At 50.7% G+C, this 26,034-nt stretch overlaps 1 protein-coding gene across 11 annotated transcripts in view; it reads right to left on the bottom strand.

Moving 5' to 3' along the window:
• Positions 1 to 26,034, bottom strand: part of Ppfia1 (PTPRF interacting protein alpha 1) — a 115,297-nt gene that overhangs the window by 50,443 nt on the left and 38,820 nt on the right. For 10 of the 11 annotated variants that reach the window (XM_048807825.1, XM_048807822.1, XM_048807823.1 and 7 more), the window contains exons 2-6: positions 2,827 to 2,928; positions 2,337 to 2,501; positions 1,831 to 1,905; positions 1,413 to 1,514; positions 768 to 989 (exon numbers count right to left, since the gene is read on the bottom strand). In XM_048807825.1, the coding sequence (XP_048663782.1) occupies positions 768 to 989; positions 1,413 to 1,514; positions 1,831 to 1,905; positions 2,337 to 2,501; positions 2,827 to 2,928 (666 nt within the window). Of the gene's footprint in view, positions 1 to 767; positions 990 to 1,412; positions 1,515 to 1,830; positions 1,906 to 2,336; positions 2,502 to 2,826; positions 2,929 to 9,948; positions 9,968 to 26,034 lie in introns of those variants that run through there. The other variant, XM_048807829.1, reaches the window with a different exon arrangement.

The raw sequence follows: 26,034 nt of genomic DNA, 5'->3' as shown, positions 1-26,034 counted from the left end.
AATGAAAAGAACAGAGGACAGCAGTAGAGAGCACCTGGGTTCAACTCCCAATACCCAGGACTGACCAAAAATTAAGAAATAAAAAAAACCTAAAAAGAATTTTACTCTTTCTGCCACATAATCTTCTACTGTAGCCAAAATATAATAGGATCTAATATGAGCAAATATTTTCCTTTGTTCTCAACCCTTCCATGAAGTTGCTCACAGATCCCTGTTCTTACATCCACACTGAAGGGTCAGGATGGTCGGATGGTCGTGTGCAGGCACAAAGAGCAGGTTAGGAAATGACAAAAGGTGGCACAGCAGAGTATCCAGCCCTCATTTGATTTATAAGAGTCCCTGGTTTCTCACGGGTGCACAGACACAGACGTTTGTCAGAAATTAGTGTAGCTGCATGTGCTTTCACACGATGATCCCAACGTGACCCAAGTGGGACCACTGTTTGGCCTCCGGCCTCCTGAGACAGAGGGAAGGTGGGGAGAGGAGGGAGTGTCCGCAGCCCTCCCCGGCCAGTTGCAGACAACCAGCAGCGCCTGCGCACACCGGCTAAGCAGTGGCCAAAGGAAGTGGGTCGGGTGAGGGACGCCAAGACTGGCCGTAGAGAGGAGGCCCTCCCACCGTGGACGCCAGGCACACAGTGCTGTTTTCCGTCCCTGCTGCTCTACACCAGCCCCGAGGCTGGAAGGGACTGGGAGAAGCAGAGAGAAACCAAGTGTCCCACATGCCCCAAAGGTGCCGGCAGCACTGCCATTTCTAACACCACTCACTTCACGGACATCTCGTTGCAGTTTTGTGTTCATCTCCTCAGACTTGATGAGATCCTTTCTAGCTGTGTCCAGATCCTCCTCCAGCTCCGCCACATGGCTGGAGAGGGTGGCCAGGCGCTCCTTCATCTGGCTCTGCTCCCGTGATTGCTTGTCTATGACTTCCTGGAGCTCCATGACTTTAGCCAGGTCTTCCTCGTGGCTGGAGGAGCCGTCAGAAGATCTCTACAGGAAGACACACGCCCTTAAGTAGCCTTGCTTGGTGTGCTGTGAAATAAAATGCTTCTAGGAAACAGGGACCATCGAAACCGATTTACAAGCCAGGCACAGGCCCGTAGCCCCAGCTACTCAGGAGGCCGAAGTGGGAGGGTCACAAGTGCAAGGCCAGTCTGGGCAACTCAGTGAGACCCTGCCTCAAATAAAATGAAAACTAACAATGGCTAAGGGTGCAGCTCAGTGGAAGAGAAATCCCAGTTCAGTCCCAGCAAAAAAAAAAAAAAAAGAGAGAGAGAGAGAGAGACGAGAGAGAGGCCTGTGCACTCTGCTGGGCAGCACAGCCCTCCCGCTGCTCAAGCTGTGGTGTCACTTTGGCAACAGCCTCCCAGAAGCCCCGCATGCAGTGGCCACAGCAGGGAACGCAGGACTTGCCTTTCCATTGGTGCTGGGCGTGCTCTCCTGCTCGTGGCTTGCGTCAGGCACTCCCCCCGCCGCCACTTTCTTCTGATTATTCTGCTCCTTTAGAATCATCAGCTGAAACCAAAAAGATACAAGAACATGATGACTCTAAGAAAAGTGACAGCAGCAAAAGGCCTTTTGGAAAAGCATGACCCTCAGCCGCTCCCCATGGCACCCAGGGCAGCCTCAGGATCAGAATCTGCATCTGCTGGACCAACGAGGACTGGAGATCCTGCAATTGCACCAAGTCTCATGGCCTGGTCCTCACACGACCCCAGCCGCTGGTCCTCAATCAGAGAAGTGAATAAAACCCAACTCCCACTAGACAGGCCCCATGCTCCTCTTCAGACTAAAGGATGAGGCCACGCACCACGGTGCTGGCACAGCTCACCTCCTTGTGTGTTGCTCCCAGCTCTTCTTCCAGGAGACTGCACCTCTCCAGTGCCACTCGCAGTCGCTCTCTCACCTGTAAACCAGAGCACGGGCTCCTGTGTGCGCCAATGCATTCACTTTGTTCTTAGGGTACAGTCACCCTAATGTCAGTGAGTACAACAGAGGACCTATCATGTCTTTCACTGCCATTACTATCAAGAAAACTTCCTTTTTAATGGCTTTAAATTAAAAAAAAAAAAAATAGCTGGGGATGTAGCTCAGCGGGAGAGAAATCCCAGTAAAATTCTGCCTCTAAATAAACAGCTTATTTAATTCTTAACAGAAAATTAACACACAGAACTAATCACTGTTAAGACACTTAGGCCAGCGAGCTCTTAGAATTCAAGAAGCTATCTGCCATCTCTATAGCATGAGAACAGAATGAACGTACTGGCACACACAGGATGAAGCCTGCCCAATAGCTCACGTGCAAATCCAGAACCATCAGTCCAGGGCTAACAGTACCTTCTCATCCAGAGCTTTGTGGTGTTCAAACAGTGACTTCAGCGCTTTGAGCACTTCCACCTCACTGGACACACCTGCGGGAGACTGTGCCTGTCTCTTCACCACTGTCATCCTGAGAGAGCGCTCGTGTCTGGAGACCAGGCATTCCAGATGTTCCAGCAACAGCTGAAGCAGAAGGCCACAGAGACATGTGGGAGCTCACTTTTCACATGTGAGTCCCTTACAATGTCACACTAAACTAGTCAGAATCCCTTCCACTCTGTGGGAAGCAAGAAATTCCCCCCTCGGCTGTACCACAGCATCATTAGGTCCCACTGCAAGTTTCAAGCAACTCCAGTGCTGGGCCGACCGAGCACACACTGCTCAGCATGAGAAACGTGAAACGAGTTTAAAGGCAGCACAGATGGCCTTGCAGTTCTGGGACAGCAGCTCCAGGAGGTCCCCACACTGTGGCCAGAGGCAGACAGCAGTCAGGTGCCCACTGACTCACCCTGGTGTTGTTCCGCTCTGCCTTCAGTTCAGCAATCTCTTCCTCCCTCTCCAGGAGCTGCTCCCTGCAGACATTGAGCTCTTTCGTGAGTGCCGCAAACTCCTGGAAAGCAGCAAAGGGAAGGCAAAGAGAGGGTGACCGCGCACATGAGCGAACAGCAAGCCCTCCTGGGGGGACTTCCATCACCTCCTCGGTCCACACGGTCCACACGTATGGGCGACCCACCCGGGGTGTGGAGGAGTGAGCCCTGGGGTCCTCCAGAGACCAGGAGTGCCCTCATGGATCAGAGCCCAGGCCAGACCATCGGCGGGGGCACAGTGCTGATGGAAGCCCACGCCTCCACACCCACAGAGGTCACACATGTCCTAAACCGGGAGGGAACCTGGGATGAAGCAGAGGACATTTTCAAATGACTTGTAGCAACATGACCTACACCTGTGGGGGAGGGGAAAACAGGCCTACATGCTGGCCACCTCCTGCCTAGGCAGGCTCGCCCCTGGGAAGATCACAGGACCCTGGAGACTCCCCTGGGGAGTCAACTGTAAAAATGTCAACTGCAAAAATGACTTTTAGGCAGGAGGATCGTGAGTTCAAAGCCAGCCTCAGCAACTTAGCAAGGCCCCAAGCAACTCAGTGAGACCCTCTCTTTTTAAAAAAAATAAATAAATACTTATTTTTTAGTTGTAGTTGGACACAAGACCATTATTTCACTTATTTATTTTTATGTGGTGCTGAGAATTGAACCCAGGGTCTAGCACGGGTGAGGCGAGCGCTCTACCGCTGAGCCACAACCCTAGCCCCAAGACCCTATCTCTTAGTAAAAATACAAAATAGGCTGAAGATGTGGCTCGGAGTCGAGTGCCCCTGAGCATCTGCCCGGCACTGATCTGGGCTAGCTCTGCACTGCCACACCGGGCACTCCATGGATGCTGCAGACAAGCTGAGCCCAAAGACTGGGACTCACACTCTCCTGCCAGTCATCACATGGGGCGAAACAGCTGAAACTCAGTCAAGTCCCTTGTAGTGTCTCTGGGATGAGTCCAACACTCAGTGCCTCCGCTGCTCACAGTGGGAAGAGCCTGAGGGGTGGTCCTGGAAGTCAGTAAGCAGGCGGTGCTCCAGGGCACTCCCGGGACCCTCCCACTCCAGCTCAGCCTCCCACAGGAACCCGCCACCCCTGGGAGTCTGCTTCTACCTGCTGACAGGTAGAAGACGCCTGTTGGAGCCACAGTGAGAGCTAAAACCCTCTTCCTGAGGGACACAGATATGCGGCACTGCCACCATCAACAAGGGAAAGAGGAAGATTTACATGCTATGCCTCGAATACTACTTCAGGAGGAGCAGAACCGGAGCTTCCCCCTCCCAGCTCAGAGACACAGGCTCCTCCAGATTCTGGCAGCCGACACTGGAGGTCCCGCTTCCTCTGTGCCTTAAAGCCTAGCACAGACCTGGCCAGGCAGCAAGACTCTTCAGAGGCCCACGCATGGGACGCATTCACCTATCACTCCATGTGCCCACAAAGTGCGCCCCTCCGTGGGATCTCTCCTGTAGATGCCAATGCTGTCCTGTGGGAAGCCCTCTGACTGGCAGCTCCTCCAGCTCACCATCAGGAGCCCACCACCAAGAAGGGCACCGACACTCCTCAACAGGGTCTTGCACGAAAAATAGATTCTTTGGGAGGCAAGTGAAAGAAAACTGGCCTGTGACTAGCTTAAACCAAAAGGCTATTATTATTATTACTCACATGAGTGTCACGTCCAAGGCAGAGCTGGCTCTGGGCCTGCCTGAATTCAAGACCTTGAATGTTTATTTTATCACTATGTCCCCTGGTGCTGCAGTCTGGGTCAATTCTGTGAAGTTACCGCTCACTCAGGAATCCTGCCTTTGACTGTGTCCAGACCAGAGTCTGTCATCCCGGCTACTGTCCTTTTCATTTCCTAGAATTCAACTTGGTTTTCTGCCATTTCTTCCTTTTCTGTTTCTGCTGGACGCCTTCCTGTCTCTTCAGGTATATTAACGTGTATCTTCAACGATCACGTGCAGACTGACTTTGGCAGTTTTTGCCAGACTCTCCACCCACTTCAGATGGAGCAACTGCACCTCTCTGAAGGAGGTAACCCTGTGGGGCACCTCACATGATCCGCCCTCGAGCTCCATGCAGTGTGGCTGCAGGATCGCCCAAATGAGGCCTCATCTGCTAGCACCCCTCATCTGCCTAGTTGTCTTAGCCACTTTCAACTACTATGAAAAATGAAAAAATAACTTACAGAGAGTGGGTGGCCAAGAAGCAAGACATGCGCTTCTCACAGTTCTGGAGGCTGAAGTCTGTCTGAGGTCCTAGCACTGGCAGATCAAGTGTCTGGCGAAGGCCTGACTGCCAACTTCTCACATGGTGGAAGGGCCCGGAGCCCTCTGGGGTCTCTTCCACAAGGCACTAACCCCCTCAGGATGACTCCACCCTCAGGCTTCATCACTCCAAAAGCCTCGCCTGCCAACACTATCGCCTGGGGTGAGGATTTCAAAGTGACTCTCAGGGACACAGCATAGTGTTCTGAGGTTGCTGTCCTCCACAACTTCCCAGGCCTTAGTCCAAACTAAGTGTTCTATGGTGACGTGTTTCTGTCACAGAACCATGGGACAGTGTGGCTGTCCACTCTCCCTAGAAATCCCAAGGGTGTCTACGGTGCCAAGTGACCTTCCCTGAGGAAACCTCATCTAAACCCAACTTCAAAAAGCAAGACTCCAGGGTCTGGGGATACAGGTCAGTTGGAAGAGTGCTTGCCTCGCATGCACAAGGCCCTGGGTTCAGTCCCCAGCAATACGCACACGCGCGCGCACGAGAGAGCCTCCATTAAGCTCCAGTCCCACAGAGCCCTTCAACCCTGCCATCCTGCCTGAGCATCCAAGGTGCCTGCCAGCACTGCCTATTGGGGCCTTGTGGAATCAGCCACCTCCTGCTGCCCAGGCAGGTTTCTAGCTACTTCTGTACTAGAGGGTCTTCATCTTACCTGGGGCCTGGCTGGCATATGGCCAGTTTGCCTCTCTAAATCTTACCTGGTCACTACTGTGTACAGTCGAGGTTTGTCAGTCACAGCGTGAGTTCCACCTCCTTCTTGGCAGGAAGCCACAATTCACTCAAGGAGGCGTCACACCTAGCCTACACCAGCCACTGGGCTGCCCACTCCTGAGGGCACTCTACAGGACAGGCAACAGGCTGGCAAGTACCTGTGGGGAGGGCACGCAGAGGGAGAGGTGCCAGGTCCCTGAGCCGAGTCCGGACCAGCCACCTGGCCAGTGAGAACCTCCCTCAGGAAAGCAGGAAGAGCCCTGCTGCTGGGCCATGGGCAGGGTGTGGGGACAGGTGGGAGGGCTTGCTGGTGAGGCCCTGGACACAGGCAGGAGGCTGGGGGCCTTGGGGGCACCAGGAGTTGCCTGCTCTATACACTGAGGGCCTTGAGCTGGAGTGGGCCAGACTACCAAGGCCTCGGCCAGAGCTCTCATGCAGGAGCAGCCTGCAGCTGGGCGGGAGGTGAGGAAGGGCGTGCGCACAGCTGCAGGTCCCACGGAAGGAGGGGGTCTGACCTACAGCTGCAGGTCCCACAGAAGGAGGGAGTCTGACCTGAGCTCCGCAACAGGACAGCCACTAGGAGAGAGTTCTCAAAACAAGCACACCACCTGACACCTGCCAGACGCATGGAGCAGCACGAGTAGCATGGCCACACAGAAGCTTCGATCCCCACACCGGGTTCCTGTAGTGAGGTGCCACGCTAAGGGAGGCCGGCATGAACGTCATTCCACGCCAACCACCCAGGCACTGGATGTGGACAACATTCAGGGCCAAGGCCTGGACAGGCTAACATAAAAAGCCATTATAACCTCACTGGGATTGTCCCAGGAGATGATCACCATCACACACAGCACTGGCATGTCAAGCCATCTGAACTCTCACCGACAGCAAGGTGCTGAAGTGGAGGACAACAGTGCCCACGACTCAACGACAACAGCAGTTCAGCTCAGGGAGGCAAAACGCGGGCCGGACTGAGTGCAAGAGAGAACAGGGAGGAGCGAGGACAGATGCAGGCAGAAGGTCCCCCCATGAACCTTGGTAGTAGAGGACAAAAGAGGGGTGTCGGAGATGTGGGGTCAAAAAAGACCCTTGGGAAGATGAGGCAGATGTCTGCATGTGGATGAGAATTCAGGGGCGAGGGGAAAGGACAGAGTGGTGGCTCTGAGAAGGTGCAGGCAGTGGCATCTAGTGGCCTGGAGGAGACGACAAGCTTTTCTGGGAGCACAGCCTCTACAGAGAGCAAGGGAAGAAGGCAGGGAACAAGCGCAGGTCTGACGTGTGGGGAGCTTACAGGGGCTGCCCGAAAGAACAGAGGGGCCGCAGGCGCGGGCCTGGGCCTGGGCCTGGTGGGGGGGCAGAGGAAGAGGAGGCTTGAGACTGCCTGGGGAGGGCAGGAGGCCTGGGGAAAGACAGGACTGCCGGCCTGGGCACTGGGGCAGGAGGCAGCACAGAGGGCACCGGGGCTGTGATGGCACGACAGGCACTGGGACTTGGGTGGGCAAGAAAAACGGGAGGCACGGCCACAAGGTAGCAGGCTCCCAGGAGCACAGGTCACAGAAGGGCTGAGCGTCAGCTCTGTTCTAAAGTCTACTGTGAACAAACACCATTGTCTTCACACAAAACACCCAGTCCAGGCACAGCAGGAGGACCTGGAAGCTGGGTCAGCACTTGGGTGTGGGTGGTATGCTGGCTACAGGCATGGGCTCCCCTTTTCCCCACGGCACCCCCTCCGCTCCTCAGGGTCTCTCATCCCCAGATGAGAGCCCCTTTCCTCAAGTTTCCTGAAGACTTTCCTGAGACCCCACCAGCACCACGCACGCCCCCAGCAAACTGTCGTCATTCACCTACTGGATTCAACAGTGGAGACTACTCCAGGGTATTCCGCTCTGGCTATGGTAGGAAAAACATTACAGCACTGACAATCATTTCACTCAAAGGAAAACCTTTCTCTTTGCTCAAAAGAATTCAGTAGCTAAAAATGCATCAAAGCAATTTTAACTTAGGAGTTGAGATAAACACTGAACAGGAAATTCCAAAGTCTAGGATTCCAAAAATGTTCCTCTGCACATTGTGCTTAAATTATTACTGCAGGAAAAATGGGTATGAACCTCAACTATGTGCAACCAACAACCCACTTTATTACTGTACAGGAATCTAAATTTAAAATGTCAACTAAAACAATGCTGTATGCCAAGCAGACCACTAGTCTAAGGTGATGCTGTATTTACTGATATTTTCTGGAATTAAAATTTCAAGTATTTTCTTAAATTGAACAGACATGATAATCACTAGGACTCTTCATTTAAAAATCTACATCTGAGTAGTCCAAGTTTGCATTTCCATTTGAATTCATCTGGGGTCAAGAGAAAATAACATTAACCACAAAGACCGGTTCGAGAACCTGGTTTCATATAATGCTTAAAAATGTTGGTATTTATCTGTTATGGGTATTTCTGACCGGAAGGTTCAGATCTGGATAATGGGTACAGATTATATTAACCCCACATGATTGATCAAATCTACAATCAGGCCAATTTTTTAGTTAAGTCCCACGGATGACATGTGACATTTATCTCCAAAGGTGAAAACCTTCCCTCCTGTACTTCCAGTGGCTTCCAGGTGCTCCTATGGGAAGAGGTAGCAGCGACTCATCACCCCCTTCCTCTGGCATGACCCTGGCTCCTCCCGTTCTCTCCCACGATCACAACATGGGACATTTCTAACCTACTCCTCATCAGTAGTAATTCCATTTCAGTTTCAACTGCTTTTAATCACTCAATCGCTCAAACAGGAAGAAAACATCACTGCCTGAAATATAATTCAGCCACAAAAAAAAGAAAACTCAGGCATGCTATCATTCTACTGAGTGAAGGGACACTCACTCCACACAACCAACACTTTCACACACATGGAGTAAAAGCCCTGCACACCCCAGTGTTGCACACAGCCCCTTTTGGTTAAAAGCAAATGCACACTTGTGTGTATTTTTGCGACATTCATACACGAAACACAGACATGCAGACCAAGCTGCTAACACTGCTACACTGCAGCTGGGGAAGGGGCTGGGAGATCATTTATAACCCTTTATTACTTAATTTCTAAACACGTGAAAACAGTAACTACACATCCTCCTTTCTAAAACTTCAGGAACTGTCCACATGGACATATAACTTGCTCACAAATACCCCCAACTCTCAGCCCTGGGGCCTCAGGTCTTTCCCTTGCTTCCTTGCCCACTTCTGTAGTCTGACTGCAGCCTTGGCTACAGGACCTATGACTGACAACCACCTCACTCCCTTCTACTACACCCAAAGGGCAGTTTCTGGCCTCCCCTAACTGGCCTGAGAGGGAACAGCAGCTGTGGTTTCCTGCTCCTGCCCTGATGGAACACAGGAGCCTTTGACTTCTCCAGGGTGTTACTCACCCCACAGCTCAGGTCTCGTGTTTTTTTTTAACCGGGGATTGAACTCTCAGGGGCACTGGACCACTGAGCCACATCCCCAGCACTATTTTGTATTTTTTAGAGACAGGGTCTCACTGAGTTACTTAGTGTCTCGCCGTTGCTGAGACTAGTTTTGAACTCATGATCCTCCTTCCTCAGCCTCCCAAGCTGCTGGGATTACAGGCATGGACACCATGCCCAGCTACAGTTCTTATAGGGGCCCCAAACACTCTCCCTACCTGAGCTCATTGCTCACTCCGACCCTGGCGCCAACTCCTAAGGCCTCACCACGGATTGTCCGACCCCACTGCATGGGTCAGGCACCCAAGGGGCACACTGCCTCCTCCTTCTCCCAGCAACCACAGCTGGGGACTGCTGATCCTACCGCACGAGTGGGGACCACGTGCTTCCCATGGCCCTGCCCCTCCTCCGCCAGCCCCCATAGCTCCTCAGCCCACCACAGAGCTGCCTACTCACCCGGCCTCCATCCTGCTTCCCGACGATCTGTCCTCTACACCATTTGAAACAAACCATACTCTGTGACTTCCTGCTCAGAATCCTTCAGGAACTTCCCACTGCCCTCACGGTCAAGCCCGAGGCCCCTGACACCAACGAGAAGAGCACACACCTGTGGAGCACCTGCACAGACCAGCTCACCAAATGCACCCCCAAGAGGGACAGAGGGAACACACAGAGCCCCCAGTGCACGTCAGAGCAGCACTCAAGCAGGCACCCCTGGATGCTGGCCCTGCCTCTCTCATCACTGGGCCTCACACTCAGCACATCTGTCAAGGACACCCAGTTTGTGTTCCTCTGCTGCCCTTGCATACACGGTCACTCCCACTGACGTGCACCCACAAATCTCCAGCTCCCCAGTCTGCAGCCTCCCTGCTAGGCGCTCACGCAGCCCCCGCCCCTAGCAGCAGTCTAGCCTTCACTGGCTGCAGGGAGCCGCCTTCCCCGCTAGATGGGAGCTCCTGACAGCAGAAGCCCAGGTCTACAGGAAAGTGCCATTGTGCTTAAATTATTACTGCAGGAAAGTACCCAGCCAATGTGTGCCGAGACAGCAATGGCAGCAAGGAACGTGTGCTCCCAAGGAAGAACACTGTCTAGGAGGCAAGCGAAGCCTCAATCTGGGCACACAGGTTCACAGGTGGCAGGGCATGGCCACGCCCAGCGATGGGCTGCACCAAGTGGGTGCAGCTGCAAGCCCCAGCCTCACCCTCCTCAACCAACCTTTCTGGAAATGCGTACTTTCTCAAAGCTCCCCAGGTAAGTCACCATCCTTGCATGTTTGGAAACAAATGACTTCTATGACCTCAGTACCTCACTCTGCCGAGTGTCAAAGGGAGAAGTCACAGATGTGGAACTGAAAGGTGGTGTGCTGGAAGGCCACGACAACAGGAGTCCCACCAGCTCTCCCAGAGCCCGGTGGCTCACTGGCTGGGACATGCTGGTGATTTCTGCCACACTGCTAGGATGAAGTCACTTTAACCTTCAAGTGTTAATTCCACTCTTCACAGCAGCATTTTCTTTATACAAACGCATTCCAACACACAACCCACGCACCCATCCCTCGTAGTCTAGAGGCCACTCTCTGGACTTCCAACCGACCCTCACCCTGACCCATCTTGGCTAAGCAAGTCTTCCCAGAATGGCCTGTCTTCCTGGGTGCTCCTGCTCCCAAGGGTGTAGGAACCCAGTGCCTCTGAACGCCTGTGCACCAGACTCTCCTGCACCTGTGGGAGGATGGCCACCCACACCAGGCCCCAGGCCTGGGCTACCTTCTAGAACTGGTTCAGTCTCGTCTACATGCTGAGGAGTCCACCGAAGCCAAAAGCAGCTTGAATTTACTGTCAAAAACTGAATTTTCATTTGGAGCAGGAAAAAGTTTTTAAGAGCCCTGCGTGTTTTCAAGGGTGAGCTGAGGGGCTTCTGGCCCAACAACCAAAGAGGGCAGGGTTCCCACTCCCGCAGCCCTGCTCTGGGCCTGCCCAAAAGCTTCCATCAGATGCCTGATGTGCCCGCTAAAGTGGCACTGCCAGGGGCAGCCATGCACAGCTTAGAGCCACCAGCTTGTGGCCCCGCATTGCAGCCTGCTGGACATCTCCGTGTTTCACTCTTAGGGGAGCTGTGTTACTTCACAGGAAGTGCAACTCGGATGTGAATATTCAATGCCAGTACTTGAAGTCTGCATCATTCACATTCCTCAAACTTATACTGTTTCTATTATTTAAAATGTTCATAAAGACAAAGCATCACCGTCTTAACTATTTCAAAGTGTAAGGCTCAGGGGTCTCTAGAACACCCTAAGGTGCTACCAACACCTCTGTCCACCTCAGAAGGCTCACCACCAAGGCCATGCTCGCTGCCTCTGCTTCCACCCCAACTGCCCTGACCTTCCAGAAAAGGACAGGACAGGAGGTGACGCCTTCTGTACCCAGCTTTGGGTGCTCAGAAAGTGCAGCCCGGTGCAGTTGCCCCCTGGTTCCTGGTCTTCTCAAGGCTGTTCTTTTAGGCAATTTCTTCATGGGAGTTAAGTTTTGCTTCGCTTACTTTCATTTTTCTGCTAAAGAGCAAACTCAACCATTTTTGGTTACCAGCATTTCAGTACTTAAAAATGACTGTGCACGTATGTTTCAAAATAACCTGAAATATTAGCATAAATGTATATTTCATGAAACAGCCACATGAAAAATAATCTATAACTAATTTTTTTAAAACAGTCTAGAGGAGAGGAAGATCAAACCAATGAAATAAAATCAAGGGCAGAATTCCTTGGGTCATCAAGGAATTCTTTCTCTAGGTATACCCCCCCCACTTAGGGAATCCAGGGCTTGAAATCAGGGGCACTTAACCACTGAGCCACATCCCCAGGCTTTTTAATTTTTTTATTTTGAGACAAGGTCTCACTAGGTTGCTTAGACCTCCACTAACTTGCTAGGCTGGCTTCAAACCCACGATCCTCCTGCCTCAGCCTCCTGAGCCATTGGGATTACAGCCTCCTGCCATCTTCTAAGCACATTTTACACACTGAAAAACATGTTTTAAAAAGAATATTAGCTGAAAAAGGTTCTAAATGAATTTAAAACACTAGGCAATGGGGCTGGGTTGTGGCTCAGTGGTAGAGCACTCGCCTAGCACGTGCAAGGCCCTGGGCTCAATCCTCAGCACCATGTAAATAAAATTAAGATATTGTGTCCAACTACAACTAAAAAATAGATATTAAAAAAACACACTCGGCAATGAGATGAGACACAATATGAAGTGCAGTAACACCCAGTTTATGTTTAGATCAGCTTCCCAGCTTCCCAGTAAAGCTAGTTTGTGCTGTTGGCATTGCTCATGTTCACAAAGGTGTGAGACACTTTCGTGTTTTAACATTTCGTTCCATTGGTCTATGCCTGTGCCGAGAAGTCACTGAATCACAGAGGAGCACACCACCCCGGGCTAAGGCCACCATTTAACTTTTCACTTGCTGTGACTGGCGCTGACACTCCTGCTGCCAAGCTTCCACGCTCACACAGGACACAGTTATGGACAGCCCTGTGCGTGTGTCACTATGCACATGCGAGGTGTGTCTGCAGGAGAAGCCACAGACTCTGGGTGAAAGGGCATTCATAACTTGAATACATGCTGAATTACCCCCAGGGCCCGGCGCCCTGAGAACACTGCTTTCCTTGTGACCTGACCGTCCTGGGGTGCCACTAAGCTCTGTAGTCCACCCTCCTTTTTGGATCCGTCTTCCATTCCCTGCTGTCACACAGAGGTCTCCAAAATCTCTGTGTGTGTTACACTGACTGTGAGCCTGGACACTGGGTGGCAGGAGTTCAGGGCAGAGCATGCTTTCTGTGAGGCTGTCACTCCCCTGACCCTGTCACAGCCAAGGGAATTAGCTGTACTGACTTCACTGGAAATGAGGATGCATTTCCTCCAGGGACGGTCCACAGCACACATGGTCAGACTTCTCGTTGACCACATCCCGGCCTGCTGGCACTTAAACCCACTGCTGTCCACAGGGCGGCCACCTCGCTTTGTTCCCATGGTTCTCTCTGATGGCTCTGACCCCCACCTCTTAGTCCTAAGCACTCACTCCCAGGAGGTAGAAACATCTGCCTGGTGCCTTCGAGTATGGCTGTGCCGAACACTGATGTGATATGCATGTCACTCTGGGCCAGTCTCCTTTTGTTTATTTTATGTTGCAATTAGGGCACCGTATTGGTTTTCTAAAATCATGTGTTTGAGTAGGCTTCTTAAATGAACGTCATTTCATGATAACAAAGAACACATTTTAAAGTACTATAAAATGAGGCCTGGATTCTCTAAGGGGTATACCTAGAGAAAGAGAACTGTTGGCTCAAAGGGTTGGGTACTTTGAATTGTCGATGTGCCTAATGATATAAATTACACTGCACTAAATGAATATAGTTAGTTACTGTTTTCATCATTTCCCCAAACATTTTTAATTTATGGTACAAAAGTTTTTAAATTTTTATTTTGAAAGGTCAGCATTTCCCCATGGATGATTAAAATGGTTTTCCACCAGGTCAGCCTCAAGGCCATTTTGACAAGCCCCGCAGTACTGTGCCTTATTACTTTTTTTTTTTTTTTTTTATGGTACACAGGCTTGAAATCAGGGGCACTTAACCACTGAGCCACATCCCCAGGCTTTTTAATTTTTTTATTTTGAGACAAGGTCTCACTAGGTTGCTTAGGCCCCCACTAACTTGCTAGGCTGGCTTCAAACCCACGATCCTCCTGCCCCAGCCTCCTGAGCCATTGGGATTACAGGCATGTGTGACCACACCAGGATTGCCTTATTACTTTTTAAACATAAAATTTATTTGTTATTTCATTCAAATGTCCACACAATTTCCCTCCATTTAAAATTTTTGCCTTTTTAAATCTTCCTGTGGCAAAAAGGGAGATTTATTGTCTTAGCATACAACAGTAAAAATAACCATAAACCTATGAATGGTTAGCTTAATATTACAACTACTTTTATTTAAACATCACATATATACTACCTAAGCCCACATACAAAACAATTTTGAATAAGAAGTAATTCTCTTACTTTCTTATGAAAACAACTACCAAAAAAGCTTTTTGGAGCCGGGTGTGGTGGCACACGCCTATAATCCCAGTGGGTCGGGAGGCTAAAATAGGAAGATCGAGAGTTCAAAGCCACCCTCTCAGCAATGGTGAGGCACTAAGCAACTCAGTGCTCTAAGCAACCCTGTCTCTCAATTAAAAAAATACAAAATAGGGCTGGGGATGTGGCTCAGTGATCGAGTACCCCTGAGTGCATTCCCCCACAGCAAAAAAGAAAAAAAAAAAAAAAAAAAAAACACTTTTGGCCACTTTAATATGTACATTTAGAAATGCAGCTTGAAGGGGAGGGGATGGGGTAGGAGTGGGGGTGGGAAAGAGGGTGGAATGAGGCAAACATTATTACCCTTCGTACGTGTGTGCCTGCATGAATGGTGACTCTGCATCGTGTACAACCAGAGATGAAAAGCCGTGCTCCATTTGTGTAAAATAAATAAATAAATGCGGGACACAGCTTGCACGGTCACACTGACTCAGACTCTGCCTTGAATGCTGAGCAAGAAAAACAGGCAGGCTGGTCGGCAGACAGAGCTCTCTGTCCCAGTAGCGTACTAACTCACTATGTGTGTCACCCTGTGTGGGGGCAGGGGTGCTGGGGACGGAGCCCAGGGGCCCTGGCGTGCCAAGCAAGCGCCTACTCCATGCATTTAAAACACCTCGGAGAAATCCTTACACTGTTTTCTCCTCTTTGCTGTGTCAACAGCACCTTTTGGTGAGCCATCTGGGCATCCTGTGACACCATCGCTGGTACCATCACCACATCCTCACCTTGAAAGGGAACCATCTGCTCTGCCTGCAGGACACCAGGCCTCAACACTGCTGCCATGTCCTACCTGGTGGCTGTGTCTTGTGATGCTGGCAGCAGGGGACACTCGCAGCATGCAGCAAGGCATGGGAACTCAGGAGGTGCCAGCACCTGCAGCTCCTCATATCTGGGGGCTGAGCCACCCTGAGGGCAGGGCAGGCCCTCAGGTAGGCACCCTGCTCTGGTGGAATGAGGCCATGCTGGCCGCCCCGCTCCCCACACCATTCCCACACAGCGCATCTCTCCAGCAGCCTCCTCTAACCCAACCTGGAGGTGGTGCTGGGCCCCCCAAGGTGAGGACTCAGTCCCACAATACTGCCCCACCCTCAGGCAGGTGCCAACTGTTGCTCCAGGTTGTGGCCTGTGCCTCTAACTAAACAGCTATGAATCAGGTTCCCACGCCTCATTCATGGATCTGATCCATTTGCTAAGTGGCTCTCAGAGCTCGGGAAAGGCTCACATTTGCCCATTCATCATCAAGGACAACACGAAGGACACATGAAGTCAGAAGAGTGCAGGGCAGGGTGCCTGGGAAGGCGTACTGAGCTGGCCTCTCTTGTGTCCAGTGGTCCGGAAGCTCCTCCAAGACTGTCTTTGAGAGTTTAATGGAGGTTTCATTATGTGGGTGTCACCGGACACTAGTGACCAACTCAGCCTATGACCCCCTTTCCTTCCCTGGAGTCTGGGAGCTAGGACTGAAACTCCCAACCTTCTAATTCTGCCCTGGAATTTTTGGTGACCATCCCTTCCTCAACCTATCTAGGGACCCTCAGCCACCAGTAACTCATAGAAAAGACACTCTGGCCACTCTGGAGAGTTTTAGGAGGATTTGGGGAGCTGTAGGCCAGGGCAGAGTCCCTAAAAAAAAAAATATGTATATATATATATATATATATATATGGAGGGGGGACAGTAGGGCAGTACTAGGAATAGAACTCATGGGTTGCTCTAGCACTGAGCAACATCCCTATCCGCAGTCCTTTTAAATTTTTTTTTCTTTTTTCTTTTTTTTTTTTTTTTGAGGCAAGGTCTCACTAAGTTGTCCAAGCTGGCCTTGAACTTGCAATCCTCCTGCCTCAGCCTCCCAAGTCACTAGGATCACAGGTGTGCACCACTTGCCAGCTTATATCACAACATCACACTGGCACACTCAGGAACTGCCTTACAGTTTACAGGTTAGTAAAGCTCCACAAAAAAGTCTTCGGGTTCACACAGGGTTTCTCTAATTCAGTTCCAGCTTCAGTTTTCTTTTCTTTTTTTCTTTCCCCATTTTGGTACCCAGATGTGCTCGACCACTGAGCTACATCCCCAGCCCCTTTTTATTTTGAGATGGGGTCGCCCTAAGTTGCTAACTTCTCGAATTTGAGATTGTATTACCCAGCCCCCAGAGTAGCTGGGATTATAGGTGTGCACCACTATACCCAGCTCAGTTTGCACTTTTCAAATCTGCAAAGGAAGCCACAATCATCTCTTCTGCAAACGAGTAAGCAACCTGCAAAATATTAGGTCAGAAATGCCCAGCTGTAGGATAGTCTGACCCTTCTCAAGGCTGTTCATCAAGTGCCTGTGCCCAGAAGAGGTTCTGAAGACATGACTTGGCACCTTCATGAGTGCCTGCTGACAGAATCATATGACCACATGTCCCCAGCAGGGGCCACTGAAGACAGCACCCAACACACAACAGGGTCTCCCCCATCATATCCCACGAGGCTCTAGAGCCACAGTGCAGCCCCCCCACCCCTACCCCCAGGTCTCAATAACTGGTGGAGGCTGCTGGACAGTCCTCAACAAGTCGGGAAGACCAGGACTGAAAATTCAAGCCTTAGCACACGAGGCGAGGGGGACTGGGTGGTCACTTTTCTTGTAATCTCTAGTGGTTCTGGAAGCATGGAGTCAAGGAAGCTGTCTAACTTGACAAGCAGTTATTCCGGAATGAATCAAAGGTCTAGGCATGAAGCTGTAACTGAAAGGCATGTCAGGGACGTCCTCGTGGGCTCCACAGCTTAGAAAATGGAAAGGCCTGGAGCGAGTGGTTCCCAAGCACCTGTGCTCAAGTGACAGCAACTTCCTAATGCTCTGCTGACACGTCAAAGAAACACAGGCACTGCAGTGTTCAGAGCACACAGCTGAGCCTGAATGGAATAAATATAGCCACCCGCGAAAAGGCTTTTCAGTCTCATGCAGTTTTCATAACAAGAGTGATGCTGCCTGCCTACCCGAAAACAACACAACCGATTGGTGGAAATGATAAAAAGAAAAGGCTTATTGTCAACCAAGGAAGAGTCTGGACACGCCCGCTTCCCTGCCCCATGCTGCCCTCCCCAGCCATCCTCCCACAGAAGGTTCTCAGAGGTCCCTCCAGCCCCTGGTGACTGCACTCCTGTGAGCTCACAGCCCTTGGTCTAACACCCTCTTCCTCCCACTTCTTCCCAGGCAGCAGTCCCTTCCAGGGAGCTAGCCCTCACCTGCTCCTCCAGCTGAGGTCCTTTGCCCACTACTGCCCACACCATGACCTCCTGCATGCAGGTCTCACCTCACAGACTCAGCTCTCACCTCCCCGTCCTCGGGAAGACTCTGGCCCTTCCAGCCAGGAAGACCCCGCCAGGTCCTCCCCAGGCAGACATGAACTCTGTCCACAGGAGCCGTAACTGCCTATGCACCCTTCTGAGTTTACTTGGACTCTATGCTCCCTAGGGAAAAGAGCTTTTCCATGGCTGTTCAAACTCTGTGCCCTGGCAAAGAATCCAGCCCAGCTCAAGGGTCCCCACAGTGTGTGGGTATAGGAGTCAGGCAGTATCGCACCACCGGTGGCAGCTAATGCTACTGCACTAGTCTCCTTCAACTTCCATGGCTCTGCAATGCAGTGTGACCCGAGAGCCTTCACCACACACCTCTTTCCCCTCTACTTTAACAAGCAAGTCTCTCCGAACGAATCAGTCTACGTACAAAACTCACTGAAGGTCCTTCATTGGGGATTTTCTCTTTGTAGAATGGGGTTCCAGCCTTCCTGCCTCCAGCAGCTCGGAAGCACAGCTCTCCAGGCAACCGTAGAGGTCAAGCTGGGGCAGTCTGAGGTGTGCAGATGGTGGAAGGAGGCCAGGACACAAAGGACACCCGGGTGCGGGGTGCAGGTGGTACTGAGAATGCACACCGGGGCTGGAGGGAGGCGGGGAGGAAGGGGCTGGCCCAGGGGGAAGGTGAGCACCATAAAGGAGGGTGGCACAGCGGGACATCTGCGTGGCGGGATCTGGAAGACACTACAGAATGTGGGGCCAGTCTCAAAAGGGGCTGAAGACAGACAGGCAGCTACACCATCGACAAGAGGGAAGGAACTGCAGGGTAAGGACCACAGGAGCGAGGCAAGCGTGGCGCCGACTTCACGGGCCTTCTTAGTCACGCTGCTCTATTCACATGAAGATGACGGCCTGAACATGTGGGCTCTGTTTGCTCTTTTGTAGTGTCGGAACAGAACCCAGGACCTTGCGTGCTAGGCAAACACTCCACCACAGGTACATCCCAGCCCCAGTCCACACAACTCCAAAGAGCAAGTGCTGCTTCTCCCTCGGGTCTCTCCCCAGAGTTTTCTTAATGTGGAGAAAGCCTCCAAGTACATCCAGCAGCAGAGTACACCAGGGAGCCGCGAAGGAGGGCACCAACCGACCGCCACCGTCCCACTCTGGAGTGTAGAGTGGGACGGTGTTTATTTAAACAGACTGGCAATAGCAAAGCTAACTGTTGAGAGAAGAACGAACAACAACAGTATTAGACACCTGCCGACACACTGCCGACAGTTTTCAGAGTGACTCTGACTTAGTACTGCACGTGTCCACATCTCTTCCTGCAGTGGCACTGCGACACACCCAACAGGCTCTTAGAGATGGACTTCTAACGGAAGCACCACAGGTTGTGTGTCAAGCACAAGACACATGCCTTCTGCCAGGAGACACCAAGTGACCCTCACAGTGGCCCTCACAGTGCCTGTGCTGCCGTCGAGTAGCAGCAGCAGTGCTCAGGCCCCCATGGTGTGCAGCAGGTACACTGTGGGAAAGCCCACTCCCCGCAGCATCTGGCGCTCTGCAATCTCCACAAACAGCAGAAATGCTGTGGGGCACGAAGAGAAGCAGCAGGCACCTGCGACACACAAACACACCAAAGTCCAGCAGAAGAGCGCACTTTCCAATCACCTCTCTTTTTTTGAGGGGGGTGTGCCAAGGATTGAAGTCAGGGGCACTCAACCACTGAACCACATCTCCATCCCTAATTTGTATTTTATTACAGACAGAGTCTCACTGAGTTGCTTAGGGCCTCGGTAAATCGCTAAGGCTGGCTTTGAACTTGTGATCCTCCTGCCTCGGCCTCCTGAGCCGCTAGGATTACAGGTGTGCACCACCGTGCCCGGCCTCCAGTCACCTCTTAATTCATCACTAAACAACATCTAGAACAAGCATTTCTAAGTTTTGCACAAGAAAATAACCCTGGAATATACATACTTCCAATTTTAAACCTTTATTTTAAGGGCCTTTCTACCTCTTACTGACTGTGAGGCACCCATAAGACTCACACACATTTCTTGTTTTGACATTTCTCCTACTCTTCTCCTCGAGATGGGCCAAAGATCAACAGAAAGTTGATGGACGAAAGGAAATCCAGGGCAGGAGTTGTGGCTCAAGGGTAGAGCTCTTGCCTAGCACATGTGAGGCGCTGGGCTCAATCCTCAGCACCACATAAAAATAAATAAAATAAAGGTATTGTGCCCAACAACAACTAAAAATAAATATTTTTTAAAAAGAAAGAAGAAAGGAAATCCAAACAGCTAATAGGGTTTCTAGGGGAGAACTGGCAGGGGGGAAAGTGACGAGGCCGTCACGGCAGGAAGCAGCAGTGCTACCCCCCACGGGCAGCAAGGCCAACCTGCTTCATGCAGGGCCACGGGCCTGTGGAAAACTACAGCTGTGCTAGGTCCTCTACTCCCACCACCTGAGCCCCGCCCACAGCCAGTGGTCTAGCCCTGAAGCACAGCAAGTGGACTGGAGGGCAGCCACGGCACCCGGCACTTGTCCTCCCAGCCTTGCCGGCATCTGCCCATCACCCTCAGCACTGACTGAGGGGTGAAAGTGGCCCCAGCCCACAGCAGTTTCCAGATCAAGCAGCTTCCCCAAACCTGCTCGGCATGATGGGGCCATGTGGCCCCCAAGCCTGGCTCTCCCAGCTTCCCAGAGACACTGGGAGCCACTGAAATCCTTTGGAACTTGCTTCCCACAGATCCCACAGGCAGTGTGAAGTGCTTTCCTCACGACTTACACTTTTACAGCCAAGACCTTCGTCCACTCTGAGCAGACAGTATGAATGCACTCCTCAGACACCACCTGAGACTGTGGACCCAGCTCCTGGAGCAGCTGCACTTCAGGCAATTCCATGGTGTTCGCACTTCCCCCCATTTTTCTCCTTCTTCCTTCCATTGGTCATGATTAGCTTTGGAATCACAGGAGAAGCATTCTTCCCCACCCCCACCCTCCATTCCCTAGCTCAAGTGGGGACACATAGGTCCCTTGCAGAGGGCCTCCTGGAGGCAATCTCACCCGTCTTCCCCACAAGTCTTCCCCACAACTCCTGAGGCAGGTCTCCTGGTGAGAGGTGAGTGGAGGGGGCAACCCAGACTCAGGGCCTTTGCCCCGAGGCACACCTTCACAGCTACTCTGCACTAACCAGCCATTCCCCAGACACCACAGAAACCAACACCATGAAAAAAAGTCTTCCAACTGCCCTTCTGACTCTCAGTCCTTCTCATAAACTTCCATTCCTCCTACACTAGGTATGTAGGAACTACACCCTCATTCAAGGGCACCAAATCCCACTGTCAGTAACCAAATGACAAGGACACACCACTCCAGCAAGAACATGCCATAGAGGACAGACCTCAGCACCCCCAGGCTGGATTTCATTCCCAGTGTCCCCCCCATGCCACCTTCACCAACCTTTTCCAGCCACCAGCTCAGATCTTCTGCAGGAGAATTCTGGAATTCAATGCTGGCCTTTCTGTAACTTGCAGAAAAGAGTGTTCAGGACTCCAGATCATCCCCACAAGCACAAAATCAGAAGCACTGTCCAAGATCACTTAGGTCCTGGGGCTTTTAAATGTCCTCCTAGCACCCCTTCATGGGCCGGGGTACAGCAGCAGTCCAAGAGGCTCTGGGCCAGCTGTGCTGGCTGCTTTAAGACCCCTCAGAGATGGCTAATTCCAAACAATTTTAAGCGGCAGGGCCTATCCACTCCCTTACTCTGCGAAGTACCCCAGGCCCCAAGAGGTTAACTGTGACAAGCCAGAGCCTCGTCTACCTTCCAGCACCAGGCCACAGGCCTCTACACATGGCTCTGCAGTCTGTGCAGGACAGCAGCACGGAACGAGGGAGAGGCTCTGACCATCGCCACAGGCAAACTAGGGTTGGCTGATCTGTCCCATTCCCAAGTGTCACCTCTACTTTTATCTGTTTCTTCTTTGATTTATGTAATGTTGTTATCTTAAACATACTGTCAGGGTTGCAGGTTACAAATTTTAATTTTAAGATGAGCCAAGAGCTGACCGACCAGAAACAAAGCACAGTAATCCACACTTGGTGTATGGCCAGTGCACAACACACCAAGTCCCCTTATTCTGCACTGGGAAAAGGTTTTTGGGAAAAGCAAGCAAGAAAGAAAAAAGCAGAAATTTGGATTAAATCAAGCAGAAGAGCTAGAAACAGAACTAGACAAGACATCGAAGAACAGGTGCTTGCTAAAGGTTCTGGGTATTAAAGAAACCAACCTCGGACACTGCAACAGTCCATCATTCCACAGTGCCTCGCCAGGCGCTATGCGCCAGGCACTATGCTCAGGACTGGGGACCCAACAATGCCCGGCCTCGTGGGAAGGTGCCTGCTTAGCCAGAGGCCCCTGTCCCAGGAGCAGAGGAAACTCCTACCACTGTATGGAGAGGCAGCAGGCTGGGAAACAAGGAGCCTCTGCTCTGGAACCAGCACCTGAGGGGTACTGCCCAGTGTTACCCTGCAGTTGAAGAACTCGGTAGTGACTCTGCCGGGTTCCAAGAAGACTCCACTACTCAGTACCTGCCAGACGCTGAGTAAGTGCCCAGACCTCTGTCTTGGTGAACGGTACTGATGTCGCCCTGTTTTAAGGAGTCCTCCATGAGGCGTCAATGAGACCACTTCCATAGAGACCTGAAGGTATCAGTGTTAACCTTCACCTCATAATCTCTCCCAATCACCCACTCACCACGCCCTGGACAGTGCCTAACTCATGGCAAACATTCAATGAACATTTACTACATAAAAACCAATAGTTATCATCCTTCAATCAGTAACGAGAAGACCAAGAGCTCAGAGATGAGGTGAAATGACAGACGTGACACGGGAAAGCTGGCCCGTGAATCCCGCTGGCTCCCAGTGCAAACTCCACCCAGCCTATCACCAGGGCTCTCCACAGCGACCAGGGGATGGGGATCTTGGGAGGCAAGGGTGGCGGACTGCATCTTAAGACGCGGTGGGGGCCAAATGCCTTCAAACAGCATGAAGAATGGAAAGCCAGCCTCCAGCCTCCCTGCAGCAGGAGCCCATGGAGCCAGCGTAACACAGCAGAGAAAAATTCTACACAGGCCTCTTTAACCTCTGGGCACCAGCTAGACTTCACATTTAGTCACAAACCAAGTCCCTTTTATTTTCCAGTCCTGGGGACTGAACCCAGGGACGCTTTAGCACTGAGCTGTCCACAGCCTGTTATAAATTTTATTTTGATTCAGGGTCTCACTAAGTTAACAGGTGTGCGCCACCACACCCAGCTAGTTTAATGTGCATGATAAGAAATACCACACAGATTTTTCAAATCCATGCTCTGACTACTCTAAATAATGAAGTCTTGCCACATCTCCATGGGATTCTAGGCTCCAACTGGGCAAAAGCCATTTCTGAGGTGGACAGAGAAAGGGCACTGGCTCCCTATGAGCACCTCAGGTTTTAAGAAATCAACTGCTCAGAAATACTGACTCATCCCAAGCGGAGCTTCAACTTTTTTATAAGAGTCACCAGTGTCAAAATGCCACTACACTAAATCAGTTTTTTCATTAGTCCTGGCAAAGACTCAGAACTCTGCAGGCAGGAGGGATAATTAGCCCACTAGCAAAGCAGAAAAACTTGGAAATGCAGGATATGCCTCAAGCTCCCAAATTTATTTTTGGAGCAAAATGAAATTTCCTCCTCTGAATAAGAATGAGACTCTGTGAAAAGCAAGAATCTGAACTCTGGGATGGATCTCCCCTGCCAAGACAGCCGCCTTCCACAAGCCCGAAGAACCCAGTGAGTCCTCACTGTTAGCTACAGAGAAAAATCTACACAGTGGAAACATTCTGTCCGCATTTCTGAATTAGCATTAGCTGAGAGGGAAGGGGTATTATCACCAGCTGCTCCTGGACAACACACACAAACAGGACTACTCCATTGAAACTGGGACCCACAGTTCCAGTGGGTGCTGGGACAGGGCTGGAAAGACTTCTCAACACACGTATTTACTCAGTTCTGCCTGGTGTGATGTATATTTGAAAAAGAAAAAACTCAGCCAGGCATGATGGCACATGCCTGTAATCCCAGTGGCTTGGGAGGCTGAGACAGAAGAATCAGGAGTTCAAAGCCAGCCTCAGTAAAAGTGAGGCGCTAAGCAACTCAGTGAGACCCAGTCTCTAAATAAAATACAAATTAGGACTGGCGATGTGGCTCAGTGGTTGAGTGTCCCTGAGTTCAATCCTCAGTACCCCCCCCCAAAAAATAAAAATAAATATAAACAGAAACAAGCTGGGCTTGGTGGCACACCTGTAGCCCTGGCTACTTGGGAGGCTGAGGCAGAGGACTGCTTAAGCGCAGGCAACACGATGAGACTCAAAAATAAACAGGAACAAATATATACCAAATTGATAATTATTTTATCTATATGGTTTTGTTACATCAAACTGCTTTAAACCCCATTATTCTAACTGTGTTTTTTAAATGTCTTTTTTTTTTTTTTTTTGGTTGTAGTTGGACACAATACCTTTATTTATTTATTATTTATTTATATGTGGTGCTAAGGATAGAACCCACACTGCACACACAGTAGGCAAGCACTCGACCTCTGAGCCACAACCACAACCCCTCTAACTGTGTATTCTTAAGACGCATTTATTCTAAGGCCCAAAAGAATTGCTAAGAAATCAAAAGCTTCATTCAAAAGGTTGATTATAAAAACAAGGTATTAAAATGTTGAAACCACTTTACAGACACCATAGGATAAAGAAAATGATGTTAATGTAATTAGAAATCAAGACGGTCAGGATAATAAAAGAAAGATATATACAAAATAAAGGACAAAGCGATGCTAACTAAATGAACTCAAGTGAGAAATAATCAGGATCGCTCTTTCCGTAAATTACTCTTTCCAGCCTGCCAACAGGAACCTGAAGACGCTGACCCTGGAACAGGATCCTGAAAGGGATCAGGGACATTTCACATTTGAGGCAGAAACAGCTCAAAGAACTCCAGGTAAGAACTCTTTCCTTAGCAGAAGTCAAGCTTCTGTGTTAAAATCTGAGCTTGTTTGGTTTTTTAGTACTGAGGATGGAACCCTGGGCCCTGTGCATGCTGGGCAAGGGCTCCACCACTGAGTCACACCCCAGCCAGATCAGGAGCACTTCTGAGGACCTTTAGACAGGGCAAAACTGGTTCTTCACAAGGGCTGTGCCAAATTACTTAGCAGTAGCTAACAGGAAGAGCTAGAAAGCAGAAAATAGGACGAGGAAGCCTAGCCTAAGAGAGCAGTGTTGGCACAGAAGCCAGCTGTAAGACATGAGGTACCTATGGCGAAGGCACCACCCTGGTCATCGGGAGAGCTGGCAGAGGCCAGCCCAGGACAAAGCCAGAGAGATGCAGTACACCACTCCAAGAGACTGGGGTACAGCCTCAGGGAAATGGAGACAAGCACTTTAAGTGGAGAAAGGGCACATTTGCATTTTAGATACCTCCATTTAGAAGCTACCCAAGGTCATTGGATGAAGACCCCAGGACACCAGGGGTCTCTTGAAGTGATCAGAGAGATGGCAAAGTCCATACTATAGGACCTGGAGACGGGTAGGATGGAGTTGGTACAGCTGCCCCCCAAATTCTGGCCTTCCTGACCAGGCAAGAAATAGCACAGGAGCAGGGACAGATCTGAGGGAAACACAGGTCTGGTCATGTTGAATTTAAGGAGTCTAGAGGCTACCCAAACAAGTCCAGTAGTGGGGAGCTAGAGCTATGCAAGTAGGGGAGAGTGGGTAGCCACCTGCCCAAATTCTGCACCGCCCCCCACAGATGGTGGCAAGGGTTCCCACAGCTGCATGAGCCCTGTACTTTTCCTGCTCAAACCAAACTGGACAGGCTCTTTCTTTCTTCCACCTCTTTACACAACTACTAAAATATGTGGGCTATGTCACCCTTATTACCTATTGAATATTCAGCACCTCGTTCCTGAAACAAAACAGGCCTCAGTAAAATACTAGAATATGCTTATATGCATAATCACTCACTCACATACACATAAACATTATGTCTATCACTTCAAAATGCTATACGTTGTCAGGCATGGTGGTATACACCTATAACTGCAACCACTGAGGAGGCTCACTGAGGCAGGAGGATTACAAATTTAAGGCCAGCCTGGGCAATTTAGCAACATTTTTCTTGTCTCAAAAAAAAAAAAAAAGAGGGTGGGGGCTGAAGATGTAGCTCA

The sequence above is a fragment of the Marmota marmota genome, unplaced genomic scaffold (assembly GCF_001458135.2).
Source record: "Marmota marmota marmota unplaced genomic scaffold, marMar, whole genome shotgun sequence".
Taxonomy (NCBI): domain Eukaryota; kingdom Metazoa; phylum Chordata; class Mammalia; order Rodentia; family Sciuridae; genus Marmota; species Marmota marmota.
This window is presented reverse-complemented; position numbering and strand designations above follow the sequence as displayed.